The 22,700-nt window shown below is 43.5% G+C and overlaps 1 protein-coding gene across 5 annotated transcripts in view; it reads right to left on the bottom strand.

Annotated features, from left to right (window-relative positions):
• LOC115118358 (interleukin-1 receptor accessory protein-like 1) overlaps nt 1-22,700 on the bottom strand; it is a 495,706-nt gene that overhangs the window by 283,686 nt on the left and 189,320 nt on the right. For all 5 annotated transcript variants that reach the window (XM_065023732.1, XM_065023738.1, XM_065023739.1 and 2 more), the window contains one exon: nt 22,303-22,582. In XM_065023732.1, the coding sequence (XP_064879804.1) occupies nt 22,303-22,582 (280 nt within the window). The remainder of the gene's footprint in view (nt 1-22,302; nt 22,583-22,700) is intronic.

The raw sequence follows: 22,700 nt of genomic DNA, 5'->3' as shown, positions 1-22,700 counted from the left end.
ACCACACATTCATTATGTGACTGGTTATACAGCACCTGAATTAACTACTTTAGTCACCACGCCTTCATTATGTGACTGGTTATACAGCACCTGGATGAACTACTTTAGTCACCACTACTTCATTATGTGACTGGTTATACAGCACCTGAATGAACTACTTTAGTCACCACACCTTCATTATGCGACTGGTTATACCGCACCTGAATTAACTACTTTAGTCACCACACCTCATTATGTGACTGGTTATACAGCACCTCAATGATCTACTTTAGTCACCACACCTTCATTATGTGACTGGTTATACAGCACCTCAATGATCTACTTTAGTCACCACACCTTCATTACGTGACTGGTTATACAGCACCTGAATGAACTACTTTAGTCACCACAGCTTCATTACGTGACTGGTTATACAGCACCTGAATGAACTACTTTAGTCACCACACCTTCATTACGTGACTGGTTATACAGCACCTGAATGAACTACTTTAGTCACCACACCTTCATTATGTGACTGGTTATACAGCACCTGAATTAACTACTTTAGTCACCACGCCTTCAGTATGTGACTGGTTAGTCAGCACCTGAATTAACTACTTTAGTCACCACGCCTTCAGTATGTGACTGGTTATACAGCACCTGAATTAACTACTTTAGTCACCACGCCTTCATTATGTGACTGGCTATACAGCACCTCAATGATCTACTTTAGTCACCACACATTCATTATGTGACTGGTTATACAGCACCTGAATTAACTACTTTAGTCACCACACCTTCATTATGTGACTGGTTATACAGCAAATGAATTAACTACTTTAGTCACCACAAATTCATTATGTGACTGGTTATACAGCACCTGAATTAACTACTTTAGTCACCACACCTTCATTATGTGACTGGTTATACAGCACCTGAATGAACTACTTTAGTCACCACGCCTTCATTATGCGACTGGTTATACAGCACCTGAATTAACTACTTTAGTCACCACGCCTCATTATGTGACTGGTTATACAGCACCTCAATGATCTACTTTAGTCACCACACCTTCATTACGTGACTGGTTATACAGCACCTGAATGAACTACTTTAGTCACCACAGCTTCATTACGTGACTGGTTATACAGCACCTGAATGAACTACTTTAGTCACCACACCTTCATTACGTGACTGGTTATACAGCACCTGAATGAACTACTTTAGTCACCACACCTTCATTATGTGACTGGTTATACAGCACCTGAATGAACTACTTTAGTCACCACACCTTCATTATGTGACTGGTTATACAGCACCTGAATTAACTACTTTAGTCACCACACCTTCATTATGTGACTGGTTATACAGCACCTGAATTAACTACTTTAGTCACCACGCCTTCAGTATGTGACTGGTTATACAGCACCTGAATTAACTACTTTAGTCACCACGCCTTCAGTATGTGACTGGTTATACAGCACCTGAATTAACTACTTTAGTCAACACACCTTCATTATGTGACTGGTTATACAGCACCTGAATTAACTACTTTAGTCACCACACCTTCATTATGTGACTGGTTATACAGCACCTGAATTAACTACTTTAGTCACCACACCTTCATTATGTGACTGGTTATACAGCACCTGAATTAACTACTTTAGTCACAGTGACTGGTTATACAGCACCTGAATTAACTACTTTAGTCAACACACCTTCATTATGTGACTGGTTATACAGCACCTGAATTAACTACTTTAGTCACCACACCTTCATTATGTGACTGGTTATACAGCACCTGAATTAACTACTTTAGTCACCACACCTTCATTATGTGACTGGTTATACAGCACCTGAATTAACTACTTTAGTCAACACACCTTCATTACGTGACTGGTTATACAGCACCTCAATGATCTACTTTAGTCACCACACATTCATTATGTGACTGGTTATACAGCACCTGAATTAACTACTTTAGTCACCACACCTTCATTATGTGACTGGTTATACAGCACCTGAATTAACTACTTTAGTCACCACACCTTCATTATGTGACTGGTTATACAGCACCTGAATGAACTACTTTAGTCACCACGCCTTCATTATGTGACTGGTTATACAGCACCTGGATGAACTACTTTAGTCACCACACCTTCATTATGTGACTGGTTATACAGCACCTGAATGAACTACTTTAGTCACCAAACCTTCATTATGTGACTGGTTATACAGCACCTGAATTAACTACTTTAGTCACCACACCTTCATTATGTGACTGGTTATACAGCACCTGAATTAACTACTTTAGTCACCACACCTTCATTATGTGACTGGTTATACAGCACCTGAATTAACTACTTTAGTCAACACACCTTCATTATGTGACTGGTTATACAGCACCTGAATTAACTACTTTAGTCACCACACCTTCATTATGTGACTGGTTATACAGCACCTGAATTAACTACTTTAGTCAACACACCTTCATTATGTGACTGGTTATACAGCACCTGAATTAACTACTTTAGTCACCACACCTTCATTATGTGACTGGTTATACAGCACCTGAATTAACTACTTTAGTCACCACACCTTCATTATGTGACTGGTTATACAGCACCTGAATGAACTACTTTAGTCACCACACCTTCATTATGTGACTGGTTATACAGCACCTGAATTAACTACTTTAGTCACCACGCCTCATTATGTGACTGGTTATACAGCACCTCAATGATCTACTTTAGTCTCCACACCTTCATTACGTGACTGGTTATACAGCACCTGAATGAACTACTTTAGTCACCACAGCTTCATTACGTGACTGGTTATACAGCACCTGAATGAACTACTTTAGTCACCACAGCTTCATTACGTGACTGGTTATACAGCACCTGAATGAACTACTTTAGTCACCACACCTTCATTACGTGACTGGTTATACAGCACCTGAATTAACTACTTTAGTCACCACACCTTCATTATGTGACTGGTTATACAGCACCTGAATTAACTACTTTAGTCACCACACCTTCATTATGTGACTGGTTATACAGCACCTGAATTAACTACTTTAGTCAACACACCTTCATTACGTGACTGGTTATACAGCACCTGAATTAACTACTTTAGTCACCACGCCTTCAGTATGTGACTGGTTATACAGCACCTGAATTAACTACTTTAGTCAACACACCTTCATTATGTGACTGGTTATACAGCACCTGAATTAACTACTTTAGTCACCACGCCTTCATTATGTGACTGGTTATACAGCACCTGAATTAACTACTTTAGTCACCACACCTTCATTATGTGACTGGTTATACAGCACCTGAATTAACTACTTTAGTCAACACACTTCATTATGTGACTGGTTATACAGCACCTGAATTAACTACTTTAGTCACCACACCTTCATTATGTGACTGGTTATACAGCACCTCAATGAACTACTTTAGTCACCACGCCTTCAGTATGTGACTGGTTATACAGCACCTGAATTAACTACTTTAGTCAACACACCTTCATTATGTGACTGGTTATACAGCACCTGAATTAACTACTTTAGTCACCACACCTTCATTATGTGACTGGTTATACAGCACCTGAATGAACTACTTTAGTCACCACACCTTCATTATGTGACTGGTTATACAGCACCTGAATTAACTACTTTAGTCACCACACCTTCATTATGTGACTGGTTATACAGCACCTCAATGATCTACTTTAGTCACCACACATTCATTATGTGACTGGTTATACAGCACCTGAATTAACTACTTTAGTCACCACACCTTCATTATGTGACTGGTTATACAGCACCTGAATTAACTACTTTAGTCACCACACCTTCATTATGTGACTGGTTATACAGCACCTGAATTAACTACTTTAGTCACCACGCCTTCATTATGTGACTGGTTATACAGCACCTGGATGAACTACTTTAGTCACCACAACTTCATTATGTGACTGGTTATACAGCACCTGAATGAACTACTTTAGTCACCAAACCTTCATTATGTGACTGGTTATACAGCACCTGAATTAACTACTTTAGTCACCACGCCTTCATTATGTGACTGGTTATACAGCACCTGAATTAACTACTTTAGTCACCACACCTTCATTATGTGACTGGTTATACAGCACCTGAATTAACTACTTTAGTCACCACACCTTCATTATGTGACTGGTTATACAGCACCTGAATTAACTACTTTAGTCACCACACCTTCATTATGTGACTGGTTATACAGCACCTGAATTAACTACTTTAGTCAACACACCTTCATTATGTGACTGGTTATACAGCACCTGAATTAACTACTTTAGTCACCACACCTTCATTATGTGACTGGTTATACAGCACCTGAATGAACTACTTTAGTCACCACGCCTTCATTATGCGACTGGTTATACAGCACCTGAATTAACTACTTTAGTCACCACGCCTCATTATGTGACTGGTTATACAGCACCTCAATGATCTACTTTAGTCACCACACCTTCATTATGTGACTGGTTATACAGCACCTGAATGAACTACTTTAGTCACCACAGCTTCATTACGTGACTGGTTATACAGCACCTGAATGAACTACTTTAGTCACCACACCTTCATTACGTGACTGGTTATACAGCACCTGAATGAACTACTTTAGTCACCACATCTTCATTATGTGACTGGTTATACAGCACCTGAATTAACTACTTTAGTCACCACGCCTTCATTATGTGACTGGTTATACAGCACCTGAATTAACTACTTTAGTCACCACGCCTTCATTATGTGACTGGTTATACAGCACCTGAATTAACTACTTTAGTCACCACACCTTCATTATGTGACTGGTTATACAGCACCTGAATTAACTACTTTAGTCACCACCTTCATTATGTGACTGGTTATACAGCACCTGAATTAACTACTTTAGTCACCACACCTTCATTATGTGACTGGTTATACAGCACCTGAATTAACTACTTTAGTCACCACACCTTCATTATGTGACTGGTTATACAGCACCTGAATTAACTACTTTAGTCACCACGCCTTCATTATGCGACTGGTTATACAGCACCTGAATTAACTACTTTAGTCACCACACCTTCATTATGTGACTGGTTATACAGCACCTGAATTAACTACTTTAGTCAACATAACTTCATTATGTGACTGGTTATACAGCACCTGAATTAACTACTTTAGTCACCACACCTTCATTATGTGACTGGTTATACAGCACCTGAATTAACTACTTTAGTCAACACACCTTCATTATGTGACTGGTTATACAGCAAATGAATTAACTACTTTAGTCACCACAAATTCATTATGTGACTGGTTATACAGCACCTGAATTAACTACTTTAGTCACCACACCTTCATTATGTGACTGGTTATACAGCACCTGAATGAACTACTTTAGTCACCACGCCTTCATTATGCGACTGGTTATACAGCACCTGAATTAACTACTTTAGTCACCACGCCTCATTATGTGACTGGTTATACAGCACCTCAATGATCTACTTTAGTCACCACACCTTCATTACGTGACTGGTTATACAGCACCTGAATGAACTACTTTAGTCACCACAGCTTCATTACGTGACTGGTTATACAGCACCTGAATGAACTACTTTAGTCACCACAGCTTCATTACGTGACTGGTTATACAGCACCTGAATGAACTACTTTAGTCACCACACCTTCATTACGTGACTGGTTATACAGCACCTGAATGAACTACTTTAGTCACCACACCTTCATTATGTGACTGGTTATACAGCACCTGAATTAACTATTTTAGTCACCACGCCTTCAGTATGTGACTGGTTAGTCAGCACCTGAATTAACTACTTTAGTCACCACGCCTTCAGTATGTGACTGGTTATACAGCACCTGAATTAACTACTTTAGTCACCACGCCTTCATTATGTGACTGGTTATACAGCACCTGAATTAACTACTTTAGTCACCACACCTTCATTATGTGACTGGTTATACAGCACCTGAATTAACTACTTTAGTCACCACGCCTTCATTATGTGACTGGTTATACAGCACCTGAATTAACTACTTTAGTCACCACGCCTTCATTATGTGACTGGTTATACAGCACCTGAATTAACTACTTTAGTCAACACACCTTCATTATGTGACTGGTTATACAGCACCTGAATTAACTACTTTAGTCACCACGCCTTCAGTATGTGACTGGTTATACAGCACCTGAATTAACTACTTTAGTCACCACACCTTCATTATGTGACTGGTTATACAGCACCTGAATTAACTACTTTAGTCAACACATTCATTATGTGACTGGTTATACAGCACCTGAATTAACTACTTTAGTCACCACACCTTCATTATGTGACTGGTTATACAGCACCTGAATTAACTACTTTAGTCAACACACCTTCATTATGTGACTGGTTATACAGCACCTGAATTAACTACTTTAGTCACCACACCTTCATTATGTGACTGGTTATACAGCACCTGAATTAACTACTTTAGTCACCACACCTTCATTATGTGACTGGTTATACAGCACCTCAATGATCTACTTTAGTCACCACACATTCATTATGTGACTGGTTATACAGCACCTGAATTAACTACTTTAGTCACCACACCTTCATTATGTGACTGGTTATACAGCACCTGAATGAACTACTTTAGTCACCACGCCTTCATTATGCGACTGGTTATACAGCACCTGAATTAACTACTTTAGTCACCACGCCTCATTATGTGACTGGTTATACAGCACCTGAATTAACTACTTTAGTCACCACACATTCATTATGTGACTGGTTATACAGCACCTGAATTAACTACTTTAGTCACCACACCTTCATTATGTGACTGGTTATACAGCACCTGAATTAACTACTTTAGTCACCACGCCTTCAGTATGTGACTGGTTATACAGCACCTGAATTAACTACTTTAGTCAACACACCTTCATTATGTGACTGGTTATACAGCACCTGAATTAACTACTTTAGTCACCACACCTTCATTATGTGACTGGTTATACAGCACCTGAATTAACTACTTTAGTCACCACACCTTCATTATGTGACTGGTTATACAGCACCTGAATTAACTACTTTAGTCAACACACCTTCATTATGTGACTGGTTATACAGCACCTGAATTAACTACTTTAGTCACCACGCCTTCATTATGTGACTGGTTATACAGCACCTGAATTAACTACTTTAGTCACCACAAATTCATTATGTGACTGGTTATACAGCACCTGAATTAACTACTTTAGTCACCACACCTTCATTATGTGACTGGTTATACAGCACCTGAATTAACTACTTTAGTCACCACGCCTTCATTATGTGACTGGTTATACAGCACCTGAATTAACTACTTTAGTCACCACACCTTCATTATGTGACTGGTTATACAGCACCTCAATGATCTACTTTAGTCACCACACCTTCATTATGTGACTGGTTAGTCAGCACCTGAATTAACTACTTTAGTCACCACGCCTTCAGTATGTGACTGGTTATACAGCACCTGAATTAACTACTTTAGTCACCACACCTTCATTATGTGACTGGTTATACAGCACCTGAATTAACTACTTTAGTCACCACGCCTTCATTATGTGACTGGTTATACAGCACCTGAATGAACTACTTTAGTCACCACACATTCATTATGTGACTGGTTATACAGCACCTGGATTAACTACTTTAGTCACCACACCTTCATTATGTGACTGGTTATACAGCACCTGAATTAACTTCTTTAGTCACCACACATTCATTATGTGACTGGTTATACAGCACCTGAATTAACTACTTTAGTCACCACGCCTCATTATGTGACTGATTATACAGCACCTCAATTATCTACTTTAGTCACCACACATTCATTTTGTGACTGGTTATACAGCAACTGAATTAACTACTTTAGTCAACACACCTTCATTATGTGACTGGTTATACAGCACCTGAATTAACTACTTTAGTCACCACACATTCATTATGTGGCTGGTTATACAGCACCACAATGATCTACTTTAGTCACCATGCCTCATTATGTGACTGGTTATACAGCACCTGAATGATCTACTTTAGTCACCACACATTCATTATGTGACTAGTTATACAGCACCTCAATGATCTACTTTAGTCACCACGCCTTCAGTATGTGACTGGTTATACAGCACCTGAATTAACTACTTTAGTCAACACACCTTCATTATGTGACTGGTTATACAGCACCTCAATGATCTACTTTAGTCACCACACATTCATTTTGTGACTGGTTATACAGCACCTGAATGAACTACTTTAGTCACCACACCTTCATTATGCGACTGGTTATACAGCACCTGAATTAACTACTTTAGTCACCACGCCTCATTATGTGACTGATTATACAGCACCTCAATGATCTACTTTAGTCACCACACCTTCATTATGTGACTGGTTATACAGCACCTCAATGATCTACTTTAGTCACCACACATTCATTATGTGACTGGTTATACAGCACCTCAATGATCTACTTTAGTCACCACACATTCATTATGTGACTGGTTATACAGCACCTCAATGATCTACTTTAGTCACCACACCTTCATTATGTGACTGGTTATACAGCACCTGAATTAACTACTTTAGTCACCACACCTTCATTATGTGACTGGTTATACAGCACCTGAATGAACTACTTTAGTCACCACACCTTCATTATGTGACTGGTTATACAGCACCTGAATGAACTACTTTAGTCACCACACCTTCATTATGTGACTGGTTATACAGCACCTGAATTAACTACTTTAGTCACCACACCTTCATTATGTGACTGGTTATACAGCACCTGAATTAACTACTTTAGTCAACACACCTTCATTATGTGACTGGTTATACAGCACCTGAATTAACTACTTTAGTCACCACACCTTCATTATGTGACTGGTTATACAGCACCTGAATTAACTACTTTAGTCACCACACCTTCATTATGTGACTGGTTATACAGCACCTGAATTAACTACTTTAGTCAACATAACTTCATTATGTGACTGGTTATACAGCACCTGAATTAACTACTTTAGTCACCACACCTTCATTACGTGACTGGTTATACAGCACCTGAATGAACTACTTTAGTCATCATGCCTTCATTACGTGACTGGTTATACAGCACCTCAATGATCTACTTTAGTCACCACACCTTCATTATGTGACTGGTTATACAGCACCTGAATTAACTACTTTAGTCACCACACCTTCATTATGTGACTGGTTATACAGCACCTCAATGATCTACTTTAGTCACCACACATTCATTATGTGACTGGTTATACAGCACCTGAATTAACTACTTTAGTCACCACACCTTCATTATGTGACTGGTTATACAGCACCTGAATTAACTACTTTAGTCACCACACCTTCATTATGTGACTGGTTATACAGCACCTCAATGATCTACTTTAGTCACCACACATTCATTATGTGACTGGTTATACAGCACCTGAATTAACTACTTTAGTCACCACACCTTCATTTTGTGACTGATTATACAGCACCTCAATTAACTACTTTAGTCACCACGCCTTCATTACGTGACAGCACCTGAATTAACTACTTTAGTCACCACACCTTCATTACGTGACTGGTTATACAGCACCTCAATGATCTACTTTAGTCACCACACATTCATTATGTGACTGGTTATACAGCACCTGAATTAACTACTTTAGTCACCACACCTTCATTATGTGACTGGTTATACAGCACCTGAATTAACTACTTTAGTCACCACACCTTCATTTTGTGACTGATTATACAGCACCTCAATTAACTACTTTAGTCACCACGCCTTCAGTATGTGACTGGTTATACAGCACCTGAATGAACTACTTTAGTCAACACACCTTCATTATGTGACTGGTTATACAGCACCTCAACGATCTACCTTAGTCACAACACCTTCATTTTCTTTATCTGCACATCTTATGCAAAGGTTTTCATTCCAGGTGCGATGGAGAACTCCAATCTCATCCATCTGACTGAGAGCTTTTGGCAGTGCCGTGGCTGCCCTAACTCTAGCTGTGCTGTTACCTTTAACATGCAGTGGTCTGTCTTGCTCTATTACACAGTCTCTAATCCCTCAGTGAACGGTGCCTTGAGGGAAATCATTTCACCCAACCCTGTGTTTTCAACTAGATTCCATAACTTTATGAAACAATTTGTCTCTTTCATTTTACCGTGGCTTTATTCATTTGTCCTCCCAAAGCCTACGGGCAAAATGTATGGCCACTCAGAAATACCATGCATACTAAAACCTATACACTGAGTAGGCCTATATCCATTTGGTACAGACATATTTCAATGAGAGAGTAAAATGGTCAAAGTTCCAAGTTCCAAACCACTTTGATTCTTTCTCTTTTTTCCAAACGTCTGAATAACCTGTTCATGTTATGCTTCTCCTCCCTTGAGTGACAGCTGTAGTATAGGGGTTGTCTCGCTCAGAGTTCTAGCGTTTGTGAATAGGGGGCTGCGATGGAGGGATGGGAAGAGGGCGAGGATGGGGGAGGGAGGCGGTGTCAATTGGATTCTGCTGAGGAAGAAAGTGCATTCTGACATTTTGTCTGGCAGATAAAAACCCCATCTGATATGACGAGAGAAGGTCAGTGTCTCTACTATCAGATACTGCTGGTCCAAATCTAGTTTGATGTCTTTCTCTCAGCCTGCCTATTTGGCTTGGGAGGCATAGTGCAGATAATAATAATAATAGATTTATTTTATATTGCCGCTTTCATTTCAAACAGAATCTAAAAGTCGCAACAACAACAAAAAAGGATAGCAGATTCCCTTCAAACTCAACTCTGGACCAAGAAGCCAGTTCCACTGCAGTTTTTCATTCTTCCTCTCTAATCGGGGATTGATTTAGACATGGGACAACAGGTGAGGGAAATGAATTATCAGGTAGAACAGAAAACCAGCAGGCTCCGGACCTCGTAGGGTAACAGTTGAACACTTCTACTGTAGCCTACTGGTGATTCCAGAGTCATTTTGTAATATTACAATATACTAATAATATCTACCATACACTCATGTCAAATGTTCACGGCAGTGGAGGCTGGTGGGAGGAATGGAATAAATGGAACGGAGTCAAACGTGGTTTTCATATGTTTCATGTGTCACGTGTTTGGGCTCCCGAGTGTTAGAGGCGTCACTACAGGGTAGCCTAGTGGTTAGAGTGTTGGACTAGTAACCGAAAGGTTGCAAGTTCAAATCCCTGAGCTGACATGGTACAAATCTGTCGTTCTGCCCCTGAACAGGCAGTTAACCCAATGTTCCTAGGCTGTCATTGAAAATAAGAATTTGTTCTTAACTGACTTGCCGAGTTAAATAAAGGTAAAATAAAAAATAAAAACTACAGACACCCTGGTTTGAATCCAGGCTGTATCACAACCGGTCATTATTGGGAGTCCCATAGTGCAGCGCACAATTGGCCCAGTGAGGTACAGGGGCAAATTTCCATTTGAGAAATTAGTAACATGACCTTTCAAAAGAATTGTCCTGGGTGCGAGGACACACGATTGTGACAGGTGAGGATGTGGCATCACCCAGTAGCCGACCGGTAACTCCACCCATCTCCTCAGCCAATCCCAGCCTCAGATTTCCTCCCGCATGCAGCCTCTGGGATTCAGGCTTCAGGCTTAATCAAAATGGAACTGAGGCAAGAGCACAGGACAAATCTCCAATCAGCGAAAGCGTGAAGAGTGTCTAACAGATTGATGCAGACCTTAACACATGCATCCGCTGGATTAAATCCTATTCCAATCACATCGAGGGTGCATCCCAAATGGTACCCTGTTACGTATATGGTGTACTACTTTTGACCAGGGGATAGAGTGTTATTTGGGAAGCACCCTGAGAGAGGCATTGGGAAACCTCACAAAAAGCACACAAGTGGCTGGCTGAAGTATTAGGACGTATATTTGTGTAATAGCTCACCGTCAATGTATCGTTACTGTCGAGTGGCAATATTAAACAGAGGGCAAAACCTCAATATTACACAGTAATCGTTCTGGTAATGGTCACACAATATATGTGGTGCCACAGTTGAAAGGATCACTTTGTGGTACCATGAATGTCTTTCAGACACAGTGGAATTTCGTTTTTACTTCCTAGACAAAACCTTTACACCTGTGTCATTCCAAAAAACTATAGTTCACTGCTTCCTCAAGATAAAATAAATGACTCTAATTTGCCTAACAATGTACTTCATCATCCTTTTTAATGGACCATGTATTCTCTGATGAGTTTAAATAGTAGGAAGATTCCATAATTCATAGCAAATTAATTAATAAAACATTTCTCACATCACACTCAAGGCCATAACATGAGGTGTCCCCTGTCTAGTAGGAGCAAGGTAATACGTTGAAATTGGGAATGTGTGTGCATGTGCGTGTGTGTGTGTGCATGTGCGTGTGAGTGTGTACATGTGTGTGTGTGTACGTATGTTTTCCTCACCAAAGGGCAGAGAGAGAAAGCTACCATTTGTTACTAGAAAGCATTTACCACCAAGAGGTAATTCTGTCTCCACACACTCACTCACCTCCCAGCCTCACACAGAAAACAGCCAGGTGCCTGCCAGGTAGACATAACACAAACACAGTCTAGAATACATCATACACTCCACCTCACCTCCCCCTCCAGTCCCCCCTCCCTCCTTAGTCTCTGGCTCTGATTGGCTGTGACGGCGGGGCTGGATCAATGGGACAGGGCTTGACTGGTGGCAGAGTGACAGAGATCACCAGCTGGGCCCTGCAGCGGAATACTAATCCAGTCTCTCCTTCCTCTGGTGACAGCCAAGGCATGGTAGGACAGGACATGCCTTGACACCATTAATAACACGAAGACTCTGAATGCATGTGAACAGCCAACTGCTTACTGCGGATTCCCCCTGAAATATTTCCTCATGTGGCTCTGTGACATTTCTCTGTTTGCTCGCATTAGCATACCAAATCAAATCAGATCAAATTTTATTAGTCACATGCGCCGAATACAACAGGACCTTACAGTGAAATGCTAACTTACCAACAGTGCAGTTTAAAAAAATACAGATAAGAATAAGAGATAAAAGTAACAAGTAATTAAAAAGCAGCAGAAAAAAATAACAATATATAAAGGGGGGTGTCGGTACAGAGTCAATGTGCGGGGGCACCGGTTAGTTGAGGTGGTATGTACATGTAGGTAATTAAAGTGACTATGCATAAATGACAACAGAGAGTGGCAGTGGAGTGGAGAGGGGAGAGGGGAGGGGGACAATGGAAATAGTATGGGTAGCCATTTGACTAGATGTTCAGGAGTCTTATGGCTTGGGGGTAGAAGCTGTTTAGAAGTCTCTTGGACCTCGACTTGGTACTCCAGTACCGCTTGCCGTACGGTAGCAGAGAGAACAGTCTATGACTACGGTGGCTGGAGTCTTTGACAATTTTTAGGGCCTTCCTCTGACACCGCCTGGTATAGAGGTGCTGGATGGCAGGAAGCTTGGCCCCAGTGATGTACTGGGCCGTTCTCACTACCCTCTGTAGTGCCTTGCGGTCGGAGGCCGAGTAGTTGCCATACCAGACAATGATGCAACCTGTCAGGATGCTCTCGATGGTGCAGCTGTAGAACCTTTGAGGAACTGAGGACCATGCCAAATATTTTCATTCTCCTGAGGGGGAATAGGTTTTGTCGTGCCTGCTTCACGACTGTCATAGTGTGCTCGGACCATGTTAGTTTGTTGGTGATGTGGACACCAAGGAACTTGAGGTTCTCAACCTGCTCCACTGCAGCCCTCTCAATGAGAATGGGGGACGTGCTCGGTCCTCTTTTTCCTGTAGTTCACAATCATCTCCTTAGTCTTGATCATGTTGAGGGAGAGGTTGTTGTCCTGGCACCACACGACCAGGTCTCTGACCACCTCCCTATAGGATGTCTCGTTGTTGTCGGTGATCAGGTTGTGTCATCATACTGTTGTGTCATCGGCAAATTTAATGATGGTGTTGGAGTCATGCTTGGCCGTGCAGTCATGAGTGAACAGCGAGTACAGAAGGGGGAGTACAGAAGGGGGCTGAGAACAGGGAGTACAGAAGGGGGCTGAGCACGCACCCATGAGGGGCCCCCATGTGTTGTTACCTACCCTTACCAACTGGGAGCGGCCCGTCAGAAAGTCCAGGATCCAGTTGCAGAGGGAGGTGTTTAGTCCCAGGGTCCTTAGCTTAGTGATGAGCTTTGAGGGCACTATGGTGTTGAACGATGAGCTATAGTCAATGAATAGCATTCTCACATAGGTGTTCCTTTTGTCCAGGTGGGAAAGGGCAGTGTGGAGTGCAGTAGAGATTGCATCATCTGTGGATCTGTTGGGACGGTATGCAAATTGGAGTGGGTCTAGGGTTTCTGGGATGATGGTTTTGATGTGAGGCATGACCAGCCTTTCAAAGCACTTCACGGCTACAGACGTGAGTGCTACAGGTCAGTAGTCATTTAGGCAGGTTACCTTAGTGTTCATGGGCACAGCCATTATGCTTAAAACATGTTGGTATTACAGACGCGGACAGGGAGAGGTTGAAAATGTCAGTGAAGACACTTGCTAGTTGGTCAGCGCATGCTCGCAGTACATGTCCTGGTAATCCATCTGGCCCTGCGGCCTTGTGAATGTTGACCTGTATAAAGGTCTTACTCACATTGGCTTCGGAGAGCGTGATCACACAGCATCGGTACAGCTGGTGCTCTCATGCATGTTTCAGTGTTATTTGCCTCGAAGCAAGCATAGAAGTAGTTTAGCTCGTCCGGTAGGCTCATGTCACTGGGCAGCTATCGGCTGTGCTTCCCTTTGTAGTCTGTATTGGTTTACCACATCCGACAAGCGTCAGAGCAGGTGTAGTACGATTCAATCTTAGTCCTGTATTGATGCTTTGCCTGTTTGATGGTTCGTAGGAGGGCATAGCGGGATTTCTTTTAAGCTTCCGGGTTAGAGTCCCACTCCTTGAAAGTGGCAGCTCTAGCCTTTATCTCAGTGCGTATGCTGCCTGCAATTCAAGACTTCTGGTTGGGGTATGTACATACGGTCACTGTTTGGATGATGGCATAGATTGCACTTATTGATGAAGCCAATGATAGATGTGATGTACTCCTCGATGCCATTGGAGTAATCCCGGAACATGTCTCCTGTTCCTCCCTGGTTAACGTGTCTCCTGTTCATCCCTGGTTAACGTGTCTCCTGGTCCTCCCTGGTTAACGTGTCTCCTGGTCCTCCCTGGTTAACGTGTCTCCTGGTGCTCCCTGGTTAACGTGTCTCCTGGTCCTCCCTGGTTAACGTGTCTCCTGGTCCTCCCTGGTTAACGTGTCTCCTGGTGCTCCCTGGTTAACGTGTCTCCTGGTCCTCCCTGGTTAACGTGTCTCCTGGTCCTCCCTGGTTAACGTGTCTCCTGGTCCTCCCTGGTTAACGTGTCTCCTGATCCTCCTTGGTTAACGTGTCTCCTGGTCCTCCCTGGTTTACGTGTCTCCTGGTGCTCCCTGGTTAACGTGTCTCCTGGTGCTCCCTGGTTAACGTGTCTCCTGGTCCTCCCTGGTTAATGTGTCTCCTGGTCCTCCCTGGTTAACGTGTCTCCTGATCCTCCTTGGTTAACGTGTCTCCTGGTCCTCCCTGGTTAACGTGTCTCCTGGTGCTCCCTGGTTAACGTGTCTCCTGGTCCTCCCTGTTTAAAGTGTCTCCTGGTCGTCCCTGGTTAACGTGTGCTGCCTGCCTGGCTGCATGGTCTTTTTCCCCTATCATATGGCTGAATTAGAGCTGATTTCACACACAGATTGAAGACACATTACGTCCCTGTCAGCGGTAGGCTCTGAGCACAGCACAGCCACCTGGAGGGCCCGGTTTCCTTTTACATTGGTGCCCTCTGACTTCTCTTAGTGCAGCCGAGCATACGCATCATGGGCTGAATACACACACGCACGCACACACACACACGCACACACACACACACACACACACACACACACACACACACACACACACACACACACACACACACACACACACACACACACACACACACACACACACACACACAGAGAAACACTCAAGGTATACCTAGAATACACAGTTTAACATCATATAGAGCAGCAACACAGTGGAAGAGAGGGAAGATATACTATTAGAGAGATCGGCAGGAGAGAGACGGAGAGAGATTGAGAGGGGGAGAGAGACGGAGATAGAGACTGTGGGGGAGAGAGGTAAGGGTTGAAGGGTCACCGAGGGGAATAGGGATGAGGGTTTAAAGGTTGTGGGGTCACTGAGGGGGAGAGAGATAAGGGTTGAAACGTTGTGGAGACACTGAGGGGAGAAAGATAAGGGTTGAAAGGTTGTGGGGACACTGAGGGGGAGAGAGATAAGGGTTGAAACGTTGTGGGGACACTGAGGGGAGAAAGATAAGGTTTGAAAGGTTATGGGGACACTGAGGGGAGAAAGATAAGGGTTGAAAGGTTGTGGGGACACTGAGGGGAGAAAGATAAGGGTTGAAAGGTTGTGGGGACACTGAGGGGGAGAAGAATAAGGGTTGAAAGGTTTTGGGGTCATTGGGTCGCTACATGTGTGTTCTAAAGGACTAAAACAACATGCGTATCTGCCTCATTATTATTACACTCTCCACTGACATCTGGTGAAAAGGCTAGATGTCTACTGTACATACATGACTGACAGGCTTCATCCGCTTGACATAATAATACATACAGCGTTTCTAATAATCAAAGTAACAGCGTTTGCCCTGAAATGAAAAGATGAAAATAAAAATGTTGGTGAAGAAAACCACCCAGAGGGTAAGAGAGAAATGAAAGGCTGTAGCAACACAGATTAAAGTGTGATAGTGACTTCTGGAAGTAAGACTAATTCTGCTGGCGTGGTTTATAAGATTCAGCAATGACTTCGTCCATCCATGCTCTGCTCAAAGACCCTGATCCTAATCTCGTTCTCTCTACAATCACAACGTTCCTCTTTTGTCTCCCTCACTGTGCCCACTGCCTAATCCAAATTCAATATATTAACATATGCGAGCGCCTTGCTACATAGGAAAATGCAAAGCTGAGTCCAAAGGAGAGCATCCTGGGATTCTGCTGCAGTGTTGTGATGATTGGGCCCGAAAAGAGGGGAGAAATTATAAATCATATCTCCATAATGACAGTGTACGCTATTGTTGGGATCTGTTCATTCCATTTCCATATTTTACTACGTGTGTCAACACAGCAACAATATCTACCACAATATTGTACAGCAGGGGGTAACTTGATGAGAAATGGTGAGGGGTTTAAAAGTGTGTATAATGTGTCTGGGATTGGTGTCATTTGGGGACAGTGATATGTTGAATAGATAAACACTGAAAGGAACATCTCTCAGAATCAAAGGGTGATTTTAAGTCTAAGCCAAATCGCAGGTTGATTCTATATACAGCAGTTCTATACATTTAAGAACATTTCCATTGAAGTATTGAACCTGAAACAGAGGAAGTTGAGGAGAGCATTGTATAGGCCCCTACAGACATGGGATTTCTCTCTCTTTAAGGTACAGTAGGTTTTCCCAGCTCTAACTGGCAGACACTTTGCTCTCCACTAAAAACAACCTACAATGAAGCGAACTAATGAGCCATCCAAGAAAAGACGCCCTTAACCGAAGAGGTTAATAAGTTATTACTATATAATTATTAATACACAATACTGTAACACGTTTTCTCTTTTCACTACCACAGGCTGCACAGCCAGACAGCAGCAATGCAACGTGACAAGGAAGTGTAACGTTTATTGACTTGGAAAGCAATCCAGTGATATGTTCTCTTTAGGGAGAGCTACAGAGAAAAAGAAAAGGCTTGTTCAATTGCAAACCTTCTTTTTCTGTTCTCTGTTCATTGTATGACTAAAATGGCAAACTTCCGACAGATACTAAAATGTCAGAGATATTCCGACGTTAATGTCTAGTGTTAATAATACGTTTCAGAAGTCAATCTGTTGATCAGAAAAGCATGGAGCGTGGCAGTATGATGGCATGTAGCGTACTTGGTAATAGATTTGGACTAAATGAATCCTCCAGATTAATTATGGGAGATAACATGTTTCTGTATGTCCAACATATGGAAGGGAACTAAATCTGCCTCATCACAGGGAGGGCAATGTGAAGATACGTCTCACAGAAACACACATGCCATGTTTGAGAGCCAAGGATTTCTACCTGGGAAACAAAATGTCACTGTCGGTTGAAAACCTTGTAACTCCATTTTATGCAAATGTTCATATTATACTTTTTTAAAACCAGTAACATCCCTCAATGTCCTCTGGATCAAATTAAGGTCCTATATCTGTAGAGCTGTGAAACACAATTTAGTGCTATTAAATAAAAGTGATATTTGATTGTTTTTTTAAAGTGCGGTGTGGGATTCGGCTATCTGTCTCCCAACATGTCTGGGTTTCAGTACCTATCCTAGCCCTGGTCGTTTACATAGCAGTTGTGGTAAAACAGTCAGGGAGTGAAGTAAGGACAGTCATGACTCTCGGACCAAGAAAGTGTATTTTAGTTAACGGGAAAATATTTCCAGAACAGTTTCTGTTTTGAAGAGAAGAGGTTTTAATCAGACAGCAACGATAAGGTATGTGCACTCTCCAGCCAATCAATAACATAAATTCTTCATTTGAACAATTCAATTAAAGCACATTGATGGAATTATAAAACCAGTGGGACTGCATCCAGAAGCATCTTGTCAAAACCCTAGAGAAGAACCTCTTTCCTCTTCGGACGATTCCTATGGACCTGGAGATTGGTAAAGGTTGACGGCACATAGTGGCAAAGAACATAACAATGGGATTATTTCTTATGATTATAGCAGAGTAAGTGTTGCCCCTAATTGGTGTAAACAGTTGTGACTAGCTACAAAGCAACACACTCATCCAAATCAAATCTCCTGGCTCAACTATTTCGGCCTGATTACACAATAACCTCACGGTGAGTGATCGTGTTCCTCCTCAGGCATCGGCTACACAGCCTAGCGCAGCACTGAATAGAATAGAGAATCATGGTAGAAGGGGGATTGGAGCTGCTCGCTAACTGCCTGCCTGCCTGTGTTAACTCTCTGAACCATGCTCGCTGGCTGACTGCCTGCCTGTGTTCCCTCTCTGAGCCATGCTCGCTGGCTGACTGCCTGCCTGTGTTCCCTCTCTGAGCCATGCTCGCTGGCTGACTGCCTGCCTGTGTTCCCTCTCTGAGCCATGCTCGCTGGCTGACTGCCTGCCTGTGTTCCCTCTCTGAGCCATGCTCGCTGGCTGACTGCCTGCCTGTGTTCCCTCTCTGAGCCATGCTCCCTGGCTAACTGCCTGCCTGTGTTCACTCTCTGAGCCATGCTCCCTAGCTAACTGCCTGCCTGTGTTCACTCTCTGAGCCATGCTCCCTGGCTAACTGCCTGCCTGTGTTCACTCTCTGAGCCATGCTCCATGGCTAACTGCCTGCCTGTGTTCACTCTCTGAGCCATGCTCCCTGGCTAACTGCCTACCTGTGTTCACTCTCTGAGCCATGCTCCCTGGCTAACTGCCTGCCTGTGTTCACTCTCTGAGCCATGCTCCCTGGCTAACTGCCTGCCTGTGTTCCCTCTCTGAGCCATGCTCCCTGGCTAACTGCCTGCCTGTGTTCACTCTCTGAGCCATGCTCCCTGGCTAACTGCCTGCCTGTGTTCCCTCTCTGAGCCATGCTCCCTGGCTAACTGCCTGCCTGTGTTCCCTCTCTGAGCCATGCTCCCTGGCTAACTGCCTGCCTGTGTTCCCTCTCTGAGCCATGCTCCCTGGCTAACTGCCTGCCTGTGTTCCCTCTCTGAGCCATGCTCCCTGGCTAACTGCCTGCCTGTGTTCACTCTCTGAGCCATGCTCCCTGGCTAACTGCCTGCCTGTGTTCCCTCTCTGAGCCATGCTCCTGGCTAACTGCCTGCCTGTGTTCCCTCTCTGAGCCATGCTCCCTGGCTAACTGCCTGCCTGTGTTCACTCTCTGAGCCATGCTCCTGGCTAACTGCCTGCCTGTGTTCACTCTCTGAGCCATGCTCCCTGGCTAACTGCCTGCCTGTGTTCCCTCTCTGAGCCATGCTCCCTGGCTAACTGCCTGCCTGTGTTCCCTCTCTGAGCCATGCTCCCTGGCTAACTGCCTGCCTGTGTTCCCTCTCTGAGCCATGCTCCCTGGCTAACTGCCTGCCTGTGTTCACTCTCTGAGCCATGTTCCATGGCTAACTGCCTGCCTGTGTTCACTCTCTGAGCCATGCTCCCTGGCTAACTGCCTGCCTGTGTTCCCTCTCTGAGCCATGCTCCCTGGCTAACTGCCTGCCTGTGTTCCCTCTCTGAGCCATGCTCCCTGGCTAACTGCCTGCCTGTGTTCCCTCTCTGAGCCATGCTCCCTGGCTAACTGCCTGCCTGTGTTCACTCTCTGAGCCATGCTCCCTGGCTAACTGCCTGCCTGTGTTCACTCTCTGAGCCATGCTCCCTGGCTAACTGCCTGCCTGTGTTCCCTCTCTGAGCCATGCTCCCTGGCTAACTGCCTGCCTGTGTTCCCTCTCTGAGCCATGCTCCCTGGCTAACTGCCTGCCTGTGTTCCCTCTCTGAGCCATGCTCCCTGGCTAACTGCCTGCCTGTGTTCACTCTCTGAGCCATGTTCCATGGCTAACTGCCTGCCTGTGTTCACTCTCTGAGCCATGCTCCCTGGCTAACTGCCTGCCTGTGTTCCCTCTCTGAGCCATGCTCCCTGGCTAACTGCCTGCCTGTGTTCCCTCTCTGAGCCATGCTCCCTGGCTAACTGCCTGCCTGTGTTCCCTCTCTGAGCCATGCTCCCTGGCTGCGCTGCAAAGGGGCGGTTAGCTAGAGCAATGCAAGTGTTACCGCTGCTGAACGGCAGGCCACATTCTCTCAGCTGAATTGAGGTTAAGAAGAAGAGAGGTCACACTGACTGTGCTAGTGGTGTATGTGTGTGTGTGTGTGTGTGTGTGTGTGTGTGTGTGTGTGTGTGTGTGTGGCAGGCGGAACCAGGGCAAACACAGCATTGGGAGTTTTTTTATAGACCTCAAAGCCTTTATTAAAGGGACAGCTCAATCAAAACACAGAAACAACTTGATTTTCATGAGTTTCCACAATTTTTCCAAAGTTGTGGGGAAACCATTCATCAGGTTTTTACAGTGTTTGGAGAAAGGAGTGGCTCTGAAACAATATGTTGGATAGACAATGGTTCCTCTCCTAGTTGAGCCAAGCAGCCTTTCTGAGCTTAAAATGCAGGTTGTTATGGTCTTCTAAGTCAAGACACCTGCTCTGACCTTCCCACTCACCTGGGTACGAACAACCTTTACAGGAATGAAACCCTCTCTTCTATCAATATGACCTAGGAAGCCAGAAACTTTACAACATTATGGAACTCAGAAATGATAATGTTGTCCTCCGACGGGTGTCTTTCTTCGACAAGGGGAGGAGGTACATTATCTCTCCTTTTCTGTCTCTCTACACCTCTTGTTTCCTCCCCCACCACCTCTCAGCTGTGAATAACTGTCCATCTTCATATCTTTCCTCCCTCGCTCCAGACTCCATAGCTGCGTTAAAGAACAGGAGTTGAGAAGCCTAAGAGTTATGGGTCTGCCAATGACATTTAATACCTTATTGTCCCCCGGAGGAAAAACAAACAAAAAACTTAAGCATGTTAAGTGAGGGAGGGCCTCTAACAGTGTGGACCCAGGTCCAACTATCTTCTGGCTGGGGATTAGAGAATTCATTAGTAATCTGCAGGGGAGGACTTTAAAGCAGCTTGATTTATGTGCATAGGTTGCAGAAACTCCTCTCCCCCACTCTTTTACCTACAACTGCTATGTAAACAACCAGGAATAGGATAGGTACAGAAACCCAGCCATTTTGGAAGGAAGATAACCAATTTCCACAATGCACTTCAACAACTATCAGATATGATAGCAGTTATATTTAACAGCACTAAATTGCTCTAGGTTGACTAGATATAACAGAACACCTGACCTCAATACACAGGAACATAACAGAACAACTGACCTCAATACACAGGAACATAACAGAACAACTGACCTCAATACACAGGAACATAACAGAACAACTGACCTCAATACACAGGAACATAACAGAACAACTGACCTCAATACACAGGAACATAACAGAGCAACTGACCTCAATACACAGGAACATAACAGAACAACTGACCTCAATACACAGGAACATAACAGAACAACTGACCTCAATACACAGGAATAGTGTCCAACGTCTTGGAGCTCGGTGGGTCTAAACCAGATAGCGTCCTCCTCCTTGTTCATTCTGATGCCGTCGAAAGAGATAGGCTCCTCAAAGTCTCCGTGTCCTGTACTTTTATACCACATAAGGCTTAGTCCCACACTCTGGGAGTGGGTGTAGTTCGCTCTGATGTATCCATAGAATAAAGCACATTTAATCCGCACCGGTTCCCCCAAAAGCACTTTGTATTTCAAGTAGTCCACTGACCAATCCGTGCAGTCGTCCACTGAGGAGAAAGGGGAGAGGGAAAGGTAGATTAATAGGACTGTCATAAGAGCGTCATAAAAGTGTTATAATGACACGATATAAGCACATTTGTTTCCTAACACAAGAAAACAAGCTGA

This window comes from Oncorhynchus nerka, linkage group LG2 (assembly GCF_034236695.1).
Source record: "Oncorhynchus nerka isolate Pitt River linkage group LG2, Oner_Uvic_2.0, whole genome shotgun sequence".
NCBI classification, from domain to species: domain Eukaryota; kingdom Metazoa; phylum Chordata; class Actinopteri; order Salmoniformes; family Salmonidae; genus Oncorhynchus; species Oncorhynchus nerka.
The sequence above is the reverse complement of the archived record's forward strand: the minus strand, read 5'-3'. Positions and strand labels throughout refer to the sequence as shown.